Genomic DNA, 13,866 nt, shown 5'->3' on the forward strand with positions numbered 1-13,866 from the left:
ATCCGCCATGTGTATAAAAACAGCTAAACGTCGCCTAATAATATGATCTCACAGTAAATGACTAAACATTAGGCTTTTAATGAAGTAGACTGAGCTAAGTAAAGGTAAAGGTCCGCACTGATTTCCATTTAAACCCCGAGGAGGGTTTAAAGCTCCCTGAGATGTTAATGTATTTTCAGGCTTGACATGCTGTAGATTGGAACCTTCGTTGACTCTATATTTATGATCATTTTATTTGTTCTTGATGCGCAGAAACACCAATTAGTCATGATTGGCAATTGGTGGACATATCTCTTCTCTGTTGCTGATTCAGCTTCTTGTGTGCAGATGGTTCACTTCCTCTTAGTGTGTCCATTGTGTAACATAAAGTTTTGCTATAAATATGCCTTAAATCTTACATAAGCAGTTATTTGAATAAATTACATTACTGGTTTTATCTGCAGGCACATGAAACCTTCATTCTACAATGCTCTTACCTTAGTATTCTGTAGGCTATTATTAGTACAGTATTATTTTTATTATTTCAAGATTCAAAAGATATGATATAACGTCAAATGTATTAAAAACAATAATGTAAAAGAAAACTCATTTCATTGTCAACAAAAACAGCATGCTCTCAAAGCTCAAAGTTAGGATTTCCTTAATGACAGTACTTCCCTACAGGCTATCATGAATGCTGTCCCCTCCTATTATGCTATGATAATACTGGAGAAACTATAAGACAGATTCAATGATCAATTAGCAAAACACTCAAATCTTTAAATGTTAGGCTACTAAGATCGTCTTTCATTCAAGCTTATATATTCAATGTCATTTGTCATGCTAACAATGTTCACACTATTATGCTTTAGCATTAAAATACAGAATTTAACTGAATAACAGCTGCTGGCAAAGATAACAAGGTCAGTAACACTGTAATTCATTATCATGTTGTATTCACCACTGGTAGTCCAGACTGATGAGAGCCAATGAGGGAGAGAGGTGGGTGTCTACATCATCGTTTCCAAAGGTCTCAGTTTCTGTCCGTCCAGGCTACAACACAACCCCAGAGTTTTCAAAATTAAACAGGTCCAGCAGAGTTACCAAAACTCAGTTTCCGGGGCTTGGAAACTACAGAGTCGCGTGGACGGAGGAGGAAACATAGGAAAGGAGATTAGTTTTAGTGTGGACATAGTCTGACTCTACTCAACATCTTTCCACTCATTGTTTTAGTTTTAGGGCTTGATGTGTAAATGAGCTAACACGTTTGCTGTATCAACTTTTGTCAGCGTTGTGTGTACAGCCCTCCTCCTTACTGCCTCCTCTGCTCACCTCTCCTCTGCATCTGTTCAGGAGTGTTCTCCCTATGCAGCTCACCTCTTTGATGCCGAAGACCCGAGCACCCCTGACCGGACCATCCCTGGACTCTGTCAGGATTACTGCTCCCAGTTTTGGAATAAGTGCAGTTCCACCATCCCTCTCCTGACTGATGACCCACACATTGCCAAAGTCAAAGCAGACCAGACTCGTGTCTGCCAGTACCTGGCGCTAGATGACGTGGACTACTGCTACCCACACCTCCTCAGCAACCAGAAGCTAACACAGAACCTGGGCCGGGTTCAGTCAGACACAGATGGTTGTCTGCAGCTGTGTCTAGAAGAAGTGGCCAACGGTCTGCAGAACCCACTAGCCATGGTCCACGCCAATGATGGCACACATCGGTTCTTTGTGGCTGAACAGGTGGGCTTGGTGTGGACCTACCTTCCTGACCGGTCCAAACTGCAGAAACCATTTTTGAACATTACTAAGGCGGTCTTAACATCATCATGGGAAGGTGATGAGAGAGGCTTTCTAGGACTCACCTTTCATCCCATGTACAAGTACAATGGGAAGCTGTATGTGTATTACTCAGTGGAGGTAGGTTTTGATGAGAGGATCAGGATCAGTGAGTTCCATGTGTCAGCCAACGACATGAATGTGGTGGATCACACCTCTGAGCGGTAGGTATGGACAGTCCATCCAGGTTTGGTAACAGCAATGGGTTTTTAGAGATCTTCAACATTTAGAACTCTACATGTACCCTACAGATAAACATGGAGTTTCTATGTTGTATTTGTCGTGTCCACTGTTCTTCCAGGGTTATTCTGGAGATCGATGAGCCTGCATCAAACCACAATGGAGGGCAGCTGCTCTTCGCCGATGACGGTTACTTGTACATTTTCACAGGTGATGGTGGAATGGCAGGAGACCCATTTGGGAAATATGGGAATGCTCAGAACAAGTAAGAAAATATTTGATCTTAAGTAACCAAGTATCTTTCAAAGAACCAATCTAATTGCAACAAATGTACCAAAGAATGAAGTTTAGAGAAATCTTAGATGAATGTTTTTCTCAGAAAGTATATATGTAAATTATATCTGCAGGAACAATATTTGTTACTCTTCATGTGACATAAAATGCCAGTTACTACTCATTTCCCATATTGCCACATCTATATCAGGTCAGCTCTCTTGGGTAAAGTTCTTCGTATTGATGTGGATGACAACGAGAGAGGTCCACTGTACAGAGTCCCTCCAGATAACCCGTTCATACATGAGCGAGGAGCTCGACCTGAGATTTACGCCTATGGTGTCCGCAATATGTGGAGGTGCTCGGTAGACCGGGGCGACTTTCACACCAAAGAGGGCAAAGGACGCATCTTCTGTGGGGACGTAGGCCAGAACAAGTTTGAAGAGATTGACATTATCGAGAAAGGGCGGAACTACGGCTGGAGAGCTAAAGAGGGCTTCTCCTGCTATGATAAGAAGCTTTGTGCCAACAGCTCACTAGGTAGGTTTCGTCTGGACACAGCCATGGTCACCCTTGTTCAGCAGCAGACAGCAGTGGTCTTAACTGTGTTGAATTGGAGGGCCAAGACTGCGGTTTTTCATTCACGCACCAGAACCTCTCCAACTCTCTCCACAAATAGTGTAACTTTTCCTGTCTGGATGAAATCAGCTTCTGTAGTGTTTTGTCTGAATGAAAGGCTGCAGGCTCTTGGCTCTTTGCAGAAATGATGACCCACTTTTTTTTTACTGCTGCCAAGGAAATAAACTCGCTTTGGATACAAGCGTCTGCCAAATGAGTAAATGTAAATGTAAACTCATTATTACATTATACCAATATAACTTATGCAAACTGCCATCAGTTAGATGAAATACTGAAAGCAACATTTAACCAGCAGCTACCACATGGAACCTACAACTTGTTGTTAGAATGTGGATTATCATGTCGTCAGTAGACCATTAGAACCTTTTAAGCGACTTACCTGACCAACCGTAATTCACACTGAAATGTGCAAAATCGTCATGAAATCACTGAATAATTGACATTGTCAGCCTAGCCGAGCAGTTACAGTGTGCCTTGTTGGACCTGCATTATCAATGTCATCATGGTGGTTTAATGAGATACATGTGCTTCCAATATTCGCTTCAAATGATTTCTAAATTAGAACATATATTGTGCTAAAGTGGCTAAGTTTAAATGAAAAAAATGAAAAATGAAATGAGACTTATCCTTGAAAGATACATTTTTATTGAACTGTAAAATTGACAGTGTCACAGAAAAAACATTTTCTGAATATAAAATGACTGGCTTCACGGAAAAGAAATGGGTGGTCCAGATTAAAGACAAGCTCAGAAAAACCAAGAATGACCTTTAGATTTGTTCACAGATGATGTCCTGCCGATTTATGCATACCCCCACAAGATGGGCAAGTCAGTGACTGGTGGCTATGTGTACCGAGGCTGTGAATACCCCAACCTGAACGGGATGTACATATTTGGAGACTTCATGAGCGGGTAAGATTTAATCTTGTAAATAGCATGTTTTGTTTGCAAAATAACACCAACATTTATGTTTGTGTTAACAACAGCAGTGAAAAGATTTTGAGGAATGGAAACAATATGATATCAGGCCTAAGCCTGAAGATAAATTTAGTAGATGTTTGTTTGATACCTCACTTTCACAGATGACATGGAGTCTGTGAACTAGTTTGGACAAGCAAAGAGAGGGGAAGTTCAAGTTCTTGTCAAACACAAAGCACTTCTTTTAAACAGCTCCTTTTTCTACAGGCCCTCTACCGTTGTGTCATATTTTCCACCAACTGTAGCTTCAGTAAAACAGAATATATTTACATTCAGATTCAGATCCAGACAACTTTATTAATGCTAAAAAGGGCAGTTCCTTTGCAGCTTACCCAGTCCATACACACAAGTTCTCTGTCAGAGGCAACAGATCAACATACAGTGTGGATCAATGCAAGGAGCAAAAAGTAAAACAAATAAAAATAAAACATATAAAATAGATAAGAAATAATACATTATGTTACAGTTCCTATAGCAGATGTGTAATATACATGAATGACTGAATTTTAAATTTTAAATATTTGTATATATTATTTATATATATCTATATATCTATATATATATACATATTTATATATACAGTATACATATATATATATATTTGTATATAAATATACAGTATAACAGTTATTTAAAATGACAGCTGTAGGCGTTTAGTAGCCTGATAGCAGAAGGAATGATGGACTTGGAGTAGTGGTTTGTTGTCCTAAGCGGAACATACCGGTAATGCCAACCTGCGTGCACTACAGTAAACTCTCTGGACAGAATATGGTCCGATTGGCTGATCATTCCATTTCTCCCAAAGGGAGCACAAGCCACTTTACTGGATTCCGACTTATCTTTGAGCAAACTTTCACAATACCCTTTAGGCTATTTTTGTCCTTTACAGACAACCCATTAAACCAGCAAATATAGTCCACACACATCTTCCATATTTGGGAGGCTTTTGATGGAACTGCAACTGACCATTTTCATTATCAATTAATCTATTAAAATCTTTTTTTTGCTGAATACATGAATACTTTAGTCTACTATAAAATGTCACAAAAACAGTGAAAATACCCCCTCAGAGTGTCCCAGAGCCCGAAGTGATGTCTTCAAATTCAAAGATCTTAAAGTCACAGTGAAATACAACACAGGGAAACAGAAAATACTCACAATGGAGAACCTGGAACAGGCATATTTGTTCAATATATGATTAGCACTTCAATAATTGTTCATGCTCCCTAAGGCTGCATAAAAGTTCACACAACACCCTGTCTCAAAATAACATGGACTGCACTGCACATTAGAGACTGGGAACATTTTGCTTTGTTCCTGTACCAGGCGTTTGATGAGTCTGCAGGAGGACAGAAACACTGGGCAATGGAAATACAATGAGATCTGTATGGGGATGGGCCTGACCTGCGCCTTCCCTGGACTCATCAACAACTACCACCAGTACATCATCTCTTTTGCTGAGGATGAAGCTGGTAATTCATAAACACACAACCTCAAAGCGACCTATGATGCTGTCTACACCAGCTGTAACTAGTCTAATGTCCTCCTGATGTTCTGTTCTCTTTTTCTTTCCATCAGGCGAGCTGTACTTCATGTCCACTGGAGTGCCGAGTGCTACGTCACCTTCAGGAGTCGTTTATAAATTGGTGGATCCCTCAAGGTGACTAATATAATAATTACTTTGCTATTTCCTTACTTTGCCTTCATTACATGAAGAAAGCTCATATAAAATGTCCACTAACTGCTCACTGTGAAGTGAGTATGTGCAGTTCTGTTGGACATGGATATATAAGACACACATCTGTTCATAATTACAAATCTCTTTCTACTGTGTTAGCTTGAGGGACGTGCAGTATCATGATCATACTTGGCTTGGATGTGAGTTTAGCTCTGTGTTTTGTTAGCATTGGTGGGATAACTTTCTCAGACATTTCTTTGGTGTCTATTTAAGTACTGAATCACACCTATGGTGCACGCGTGCAGTTAAGTTGTGGCCCGTCTTGAAGGTTATGTAACCACTGTTCCTACGGTTAGTAGTTTACATAGAACAGTCAACTAGATCACATGATCAAATGTTACACTTACTCTATGTACAGTTTGATCATGTTGAGAATATGACGCATCATCAGACAAACATCCAGCTCAGTAATATCAGACCATACCATGGATGTAGCAGGTTATGATTAGCATAGCATTAAGCAGCAGGTGAATAAACAGAAGTAGTTTGTGTTTTGAATGACTTCATTTACTGGCTTGTGTCAGTAAATGAAATAAGCCACATTGGAGACATCCGTTCAGTAGAGAAGCTGCAGTGCAGGCAGAGGTCAAGCTAAGCTAACAGGTTAGGCTATGAAAACATTGCTAAGCTAGCTTTCATTTCCAGCAGAACAAGCTGTCCAAGTGTAACAGACTGACTTTGTCATGTTTCTGTGTAAAGGCATCACAGATAAAGAAGAGTGAATGATGAATGAAAGGATGTTTTCTGTCCTTTCATCTTTACTAACTAACAATTGAATTAGCTCAGAGGCTACCTGCAACTACCGGCATCTTTTAAGGTGGAATGTTTTCTTTTGTGTTACTTAATGCTTGATTAACACCTTAAATGTCAATATGACAACCTTGACCATTTCATTTGATTTTGTTAGCTCTCCTCATGACATACACTTTAGTGATGATTGGATCTTCTCAACCAGATTGTTGAACTGTGAATATCACTTGGAGAAAAAAAAGTGGCAAAGTGACAATTAAAAGTATTCAAAGTTTCAGAAAAAAGAGTGATTCGTTTTTGTTCTGTGTTGTTTTTTTGTTGTTTTCCAGACGTGCTCCACCGAGGCAGTGTCACTATGACCCTCTTCCTGTCAGAGTTAAAAGTAATCTCATAAAGTTTGTTCCGCAGGAAAGTGAGTCGACTTACAAAGCACTTGTCACTGACTAGAACTAATCAAATATGTGACTTTAATTGTTTATGTTCATATTTGGTCACATGTTTTACCATTGCTCTTCCATTAGCATTGATTGGCATTGAGCCATCAAGCAATAACCAGCCTGAGCCACAACCCACACAATCATACGACTGGCTCCAAGAGCTCATTGACCGTCTCGGTGAACTAGGACCAGACCTGGCCACCCCTTTACCAACCACTACTACCACCAAACCACCCAGACAGTCAAGGCGGAAAGGTCGGCGCAGAAAGGGAAAATCCAGAATGGAACCTGGACCCGAGCTCCAGAGTGGAAGGGTGAGGCTGTCTGGAGACGAAGAAGGCCGCAGTGACCGTGGACGAGTGGAGATCTACATTAACGGGGAGTGGGGCACCGTGTGTGATGACCTATGGACCACCAAGAATGCTGCAGTGGTTTGCCGGCAGTTAGGCTTCCGGTACGCTCTGAAAGCAGCCAAGAACTCAGAGTTTGGTGAGGGGAAGGATATGCGGATTCTTCTGGATGATGTTCAGTGTGAAGGCACAGAGTCCAGCCTGCTGGAATGTAAACACGCCGGCGTCGGGACACATAACTGTGCCCACTATGAAGATGCCGGGGTGATCTGTGGCAACTCAGACTACGTTGTGCAAGTCTAAAAGTGGGACTACTATGAAGTCAGAGTAGTGCAGCCACGGTACAATGTGTTTTGAATAAGGTATATGGTACATTTTTTTTCTTTTTATAAAACCCACAGGTGAAGCAAAATCTAAAGCAGGAAATGATGTAGGCTGTTATGATCCAACACTGTAACTGTGTCCAAGCTTTTCCTTCGCTAATGTCAACAGTGGCACTTTGCTAATTTTACTCAAAGGTAAATGTTTATATGAGAGTTTATTTTTAATTTTTCATCACAGATTTGAATGTTGTAATTTGAATGTATGTTTGGCTTCTCAGTGATTTGTTACAATAACATGTTTGATAATAATAAGTGTCTGAATGTCAGATTTTCTAATGTGTTGAATGTTTATTCCCCACTGAATGAATGTATGGTTGTATCCTGATGTTACCATGTTGGTAAAATGATTTCAATAAACTCTTTCTAGAATCTACCTAGCTCGTACCAGGCGTTAATGTAACGTCAGAAAGACGTTAGACAGACATTAACCTTTGGTTGGAAATGACGTCAAAATCCAGTGTTGGTTAATTAAGAAACATCACACTCAGGGTCGTATAATAATAATAATAATAATAATAATAATAATAATAATAGTTAAATTAGTACAGTTCATGATCCACTTCCTTTGGCTGAGGTGTTATACAGCCTGATGGCAGTGGGGACGAAGGATCTCCTGAATCGCTCTGTTCTGCAGCGCAGTGAGATAGTTGGCTGCAGCTGTAGCTGCTTCTCCGTCATATCACTGATATGATATTGGATGTCATATGAGCACACCTGGAGGTGTGCGCTAAGTAGGCCTATCCATGATTCTTTCCTTCCCTTCATCCTCTACTGACGACCATACACCATTTAATTCAAATTACTATTTCTGGAAATAATCGTTACGGTATGTTACAATCAAAGATCGACCACAACCGTTAATGTACTCTATATCAGCACTCTAGGAATGCCTCAGATTACTTGGTCGGAAATAATTGTTGTACAATGTCAATTGTGACGTTTAGCAGAGTTGGGCTACAGAGTATCTTTGGTCACCATACTTCAAGACTAGAATGTCGCTATTCTAGGTCAATATGACGTTGACAAAACCAACATCACTATCAACGTCAGCTGCTGTAGTTTTGTACGTGAAATTGATGCTAGCATTAGACATTGTCCTGGCACCCAATTGAAACATTCAACCAAATACCTGCTACATGTTAGTTGCCAGCTGACTGCAGGCTGCTGGCTTTCTCCTACACTAAGTTTGATACAACTGGACATGAGAGCACTGTTTCAGAACTATCCCGCGAATTGTTGTGGTTAAATGCCCTACTGTTTCCCCGTTGATGTGCGTGAACCCTCACCACAACCTGAGCCCAGCGAAACAGTATCTGAAGGGGGAACAGACCGAAGCTCGATGTTATAACTGGTCTTTTGTCCAGTGTAAAAGGGTTTTAAGATACAAGATCGGCAAAGGTCGGTGATGCAGTGCTACATTTTATTTAGTTACGTTCAAATGACATAAACCAACTGTCATACAATGTAGCGCACAGATTGTTTGACTCAGGCTTTCGTTTGTGAGTTGCTAAGCTACTTGGCCAGCTAAGATTAAATCAATCACACAGTGGTACAAAGTATCAGCAATGAAGTGATGAGAAACGCCGAGGCCGGTTGTATTGGCTCCATAGCTCAGTGGTTAGAGCACTGGTCTTGTAAACCAGGGGTCGCGAGTTCGATCCTCGCTGGGGCCTGGGTGTTACTTGTTCCTTTTTCCCAATCGACACGTTTCAGGTTACCTTTTGTTGGCATAATACGTAGCATGATCTGTACTCCGCAATTGCTAAAGGTTTGCAAACACGCCCACAGTACACTAAACAACCATAGCTCCACACTGACACCCTGTGGTCTTTAAAAGAGTGGCATGAAGTGGAGTAGACACACAGAGCAACATCAATCGTAATGTTGAGTTAAATGTTGAAAATATAGATTTTTCTTCTTCTTCTGTTTGAATATTGCATTGTAATTCAAGTCTTAATATATAATCAAAACATACCCTCAAACATAGTTGCAGGATGTGGAGTAGGCCTAAGCACTGAGACAAAGTCTAAATGACAGGCATTTAATAGCAGCCAGTCAGTGTTTATTTTAGGGAACTTTCTTCTGTGTTGTGAAGTTCATTGATATGCTGAGCACCAGCTCTCACGAACTGGAGCCAGGCTGACCACCCTACACCCTGCCAATATGTGGCTCTGCCTCTCAGCCAGGTTCCCTGTACCATATCAGTCCTGAATCTCCTGACACAACCTGAACTCAAATGCTCCCTGATAAATATAAGTCAGGCAGTGACTGTTTCTACCAAACCACTGTTTTAATGACTATTAATGGCTATGTTTCAATGTGCATCCATTGTGTTTTGTTCCCTTTTACTTTCTCACACTAGTTCTTCATAGATAAATATATTAAGTAGGAATATAATCTTGAGGTATAGTTTAACAACAAATAACTTTATTTATATATCTATTATACTGTATATGATGAATTCTGAATTGTTCCCTCTCTCCCTTGTTTAATCACAACAGAAATGTCAAGGATGATAAATGTCTAAGACTTGTTTCCATTGTTGAAATAAGATCCTAACAAGTGCAAGCCTAGGTGACATCACCCTACTAACAAAACCACACACAACACAATTACACGGTTATTGACACAATTAATGTCATGTAATTTGCAATAAGATCACTCCAAATTATTACATAGCCTACAAGCTAGCAAGCTTCCCTTATCTCTCTGGCTTCATCCAGCATATCAAATGAAATACATGGGCAGAACTCAGTTTTTGTGTGTACATTACAAAATGTCCAGAATGCACCCTTTGCTTTTTTGTGATTAAACCTTATTATTGCTTTTTTCAGTTTACAAACGTGTATTTAAGACATAAAAGATTCACACATATAAAATATAAGGTAATAAAAAATAAAATAAAATAATAAGAACACAACATGTACATTCCTCAGTGACTTTTTTATATGATACATAAAGATCAGCGATGGGATACATGAATATCACTTGCCTTGGCAATCATCTCTACCTATAGCAAAAGGGGCCCTGTCTTCCTGAATACATCTAGACTGTTATTAATTCTGTGGACAAGCTGCTCATAAGAAGCCATCTTACCCAGCATGTCTCTCCATTCATTAACACTGACATGCTCTTCTGACTTCCAATGTCTTAACACTATTCTACTGCCTGTTATTGAGGCTGGTTTCAGACATTTGCATTATGCAAAATACCCAACATGCATAATGCTGGATTCACACAGAGATCTGTCTCTAGTATGTTACTAATACAATTAACTATGTCTAATCAGAAGTTATGAACCATTTCACATTCATATAGCATATGAGTCAGTTCCTGTTGCATCTCCATTTATTTATTTCTTTAACATTTATTCCAAAGCCCCAACCTTGACATTTTTGATGGAGGACAAGAATTCCTATTCTTTCTTCCAGTCTAAAAGATAAGGCGTGTCTGCTTGTCCCTGGCTGTGGAAAACCAAGGTTATTGTCTTTGGGTCAAAGCAGCTACCATGACACATTACCAAACCTCAGCATGCCCACTAGAAGACAAACAAGGTGAAGAGCCAGCCTTGAACAAGGTATCACTGCCTTACAATCTGCGATGGATACAGTTAGTGTGAGCACCCACTAGATGGCAGTGTGGTGTCATCCCAATTTACATCTCCACTGCTTCAGCCCTAGCTTTTCATCCAGTTTGTAATTTGCATTGTGTACTAAGTGAATGCCGAACAGTTGTTATGTTTGATTGCTTTCTGCTCCACAGACAAACTAGGAGGCAGATGCTTGAGAGAATCTTTTATTAATAATTTATGTGATGTGGTAGTTTGTTAAACACATGATCCACTGTGTGAGGAAAAAGACACAATTCAAAAATGAAGATATTTTATTTAAAATAAAATAAAGTTCTGTTGTAAATGAAATTAAAATAAAGGAAAATAAATCTGTTGTAGGTATTACATTTGCAGGTAGAAAAAACTATGCCAATAATGGTGATGGTGTTGTGGTTTCATGTCACTTTTTTGATGCTGTTGTTGCTTTGTTAACAGACACAAATTAATTTTTAAGATGTAGTTATGCTGACATACTAGGGGGCGCTAACCTATAGTTTGGCATACAACTATGGTCTATAGGTCCGCAGGTAGTTAATTAGATCATTTTAAGTGAGAAAAGAAAAAGTCATTCTGCGTAGTGATGAGGGCTAAAAGGTCTGCACTATAAAACATTAAGAGCAGATGTTATTTTCCCTCTGATTATCCAAAAATGTATATGAAATTTAGTAAATGTTTAGCAATAATAGGAAGTTATAGTTATTTCTACCAACATGCAAAATTAACGGTGTGGTTCTTTAATACTGCTGCTGCAGGTCTGCAAGATGTTTTATCTCTTTTCTATTTGTGTCTTCTATGTGCAGTTGAACTTCCATGACGAGCATGGACTGAATTTTCTACTCTGCCTCTATTTTAAAACATTGTTTACAGGGGAACAAAAACAAAGGTCTGAAATCATTTTGAAATTGTTCGGTTTTCATTTCCAGTTATTGAGGTCTTAAAAAGTATTTATTTAGATTTTTAAAATGGTGCAGGAACCCTGAATGACTATAACAAATGTTTTTCCACTATTGTTTCAACATATCTGCCATGGTATAATCATTTCTGTCTCTATCTGGACTACCTTTTACTGACTTAACACTCACACATATTAATCATTTGAATGAAATAGAATGTGTTGGACTGTGTAGTTGTCTACCTTCTATGTTAGAGAAAAATGACCCAGCTCAAGTATTGACAGAGACTTGGATGTTTTGAAAAGTAAAACAAATGACCACAGATGCTGCTCCCAGAAATGTGAAGTTCACCCTGCAGGGATCCAAACCTCCTGCACGTCATCTTCTCTCTCCTCCCAAATATTAGCTTTCACGCCCCACCCCTCTCTCTCCGCCTGAGGCCACTGGAGTGGCATCCCGGCTCCACAGGGAACACCAGGAATTTACACCTCCTCCTGTCAGGGCTGATGATCAGTGGAGCCATCAAAGTGTGTGTGTGTGTGTGTGTGTGTGTGTGTGTGTGCGTGCGTGCGTGCGTACGTGCATGTGTGCGTGCGTGCGTGTGTGTATGAGAAAGAGTGTGCTTCAACCTAGTACATACTCCCTACAAACATACTGCCACTCTTGGTGTTAACATACCTTCCTATGTGAAAATAATCAACCAGAATGATATGGATATAGTTAAATAATTGACATTGTGTTCTGTGTTCATGTGTATATGAACAGACAGTAGTTATGTGTTTTGTCTTGTCTGATGATGCCATGTTTTGTAGATTTCATATAATGTTAGACTTCATAGAAAATGAGTTTATTGCTCTACTGTTATCATATGTATGTATTTACATGACATACAGTGTAAGAATGTACCATTTAACTATACATTACAAAGTACATTAACATCTTGTGTTCATTGCATATAAATAGTAGTGTTATATTGCTTTTTGTCTGTGTCTAGTTTAATTCTAACAAGAATTAAGGGATGTTGTTGTTGAGTGTATTTACGGATCCAAAGCAACATATTTTGTCCATTATATCAATAAAGGTATAGGCTAAATAACAGAAAGACCTCTGTATAATGCAATACAGCGCAACACCTCCACACACTATATCCTCCAAAATGATCATACAGTTGAATCAACAACCGTCTGAAACAATCTTAATAAAATCATTATAACCTTCAGCCTGTGCATATTCTCATTTGTCCAGGTCATAGTATCCTAAAGGAGTTTAAATCGAAAAAAACAACTGGACTTGATTATTTGTCTGGGAAGACGTTTCACCTCTCATCCAAGAGGCTTCATCAGTTCATGTACGCATCTGACCAGGCTGGGACTGAGATGCTAGTTACTTTAGCTTAGCTTTAGCTTAGCAGCCAGTTAGTGCTGGCCTCTCTCTCTCTTGCTTGGTGTGTCTTGGATCAACAGATGAACTTGTTCATCAGAGTGTGCTGTTGTTGTAACTTCAGTGTAGAGGATTGTGATGTTTATTACAACTTCAGTGATGTCTGCTGTCTTTCCTCTGACACACAGCTGCACTCACTAAACGAGCTGCTCGAGTCTGTATCCGTCTGTGTACACAGGATATTAGTCGTGTTCAGCAGCTCACTGTAGTTTTAATCAAACAATAATCAAGCAGGAGGAAATAGTTTATTTGTTGGGGTCTATTTTCAGCAGCGGATTGAACGACATTTGGTGTTATAGTGAGTCTTTCAGGCAGCAAGATGGTGTGTGTGAGACTGAGTCAAAATAAACTACAGTGTGTTTGTTCATGCTGATGAAGGAA

The 13,866-nt window shown here is 39.6% G+C and overlaps 1 protein-coding gene and 1 non-coding gene across 2 annotated transcripts in view; both read left to right on the plus strand.

Annotated features, from left to right (window-relative positions):
• hhipl1 (HHIP like 1) overlaps window positions 1–7,462 on the plus strand; it is an 8,272-nt gene extending 810 nt beyond the window's left edge. Inside the window, exons 2-9 of the mRNA XM_022751276.1 lie at window positions 1,333–1,979; window positions 2,117–2,260; window positions 2,480–2,808; window positions 3,692–3,818; window positions 5,211–5,356; window positions 5,463–5,544; window positions 6,702–6,784; window positions 6,894–7,462. Coding sequence (XP_022606997.1) covers window positions 1,333–1,979; window positions 2,117–2,260; window positions 2,480–2,808; window positions 3,692–3,818; window positions 5,211–5,356; window positions 5,463–5,544; window positions 6,702–6,784; window positions 6,894–7,462 — 2,127 coding nt within the window. The remainder of the gene's footprint in view (window positions 1–1,332; window positions 1,980–2,116; window positions 2,261–2,479; window positions 2,809–3,691; window positions 3,819–5,210; window positions 5,357–5,462; window positions 5,545–6,701; window positions 6,785–6,893) is intronic.
• Window positions 7,463–9,142: 1,680 nt separating this feature from the next.
• Window positions 9,143–9,215, plus strand: trnat-ugu. The gene has a single exon. It is a non-coding gene; the product is annotated as a tRNA-Thr (tRNA).
• The last annotated feature ends 4,651 nt before the right edge of the window (window positions 9,216–13,866 follow it).

Source organism: Seriola dumerili, unplaced genomic scaffold (genome assembly GCF_002260705.1).
Source record: "Seriola dumerili isolate Sdu_G_001 unplaced genomic scaffold, Sdu_1.0 BDQW01000149.1, whole genome shotgun sequence".
Taxonomy (NCBI): Eukaryota; Metazoa; Chordata; class Actinopteri; order Carangiformes; family Carangidae; genus Seriola; species Seriola dumerili.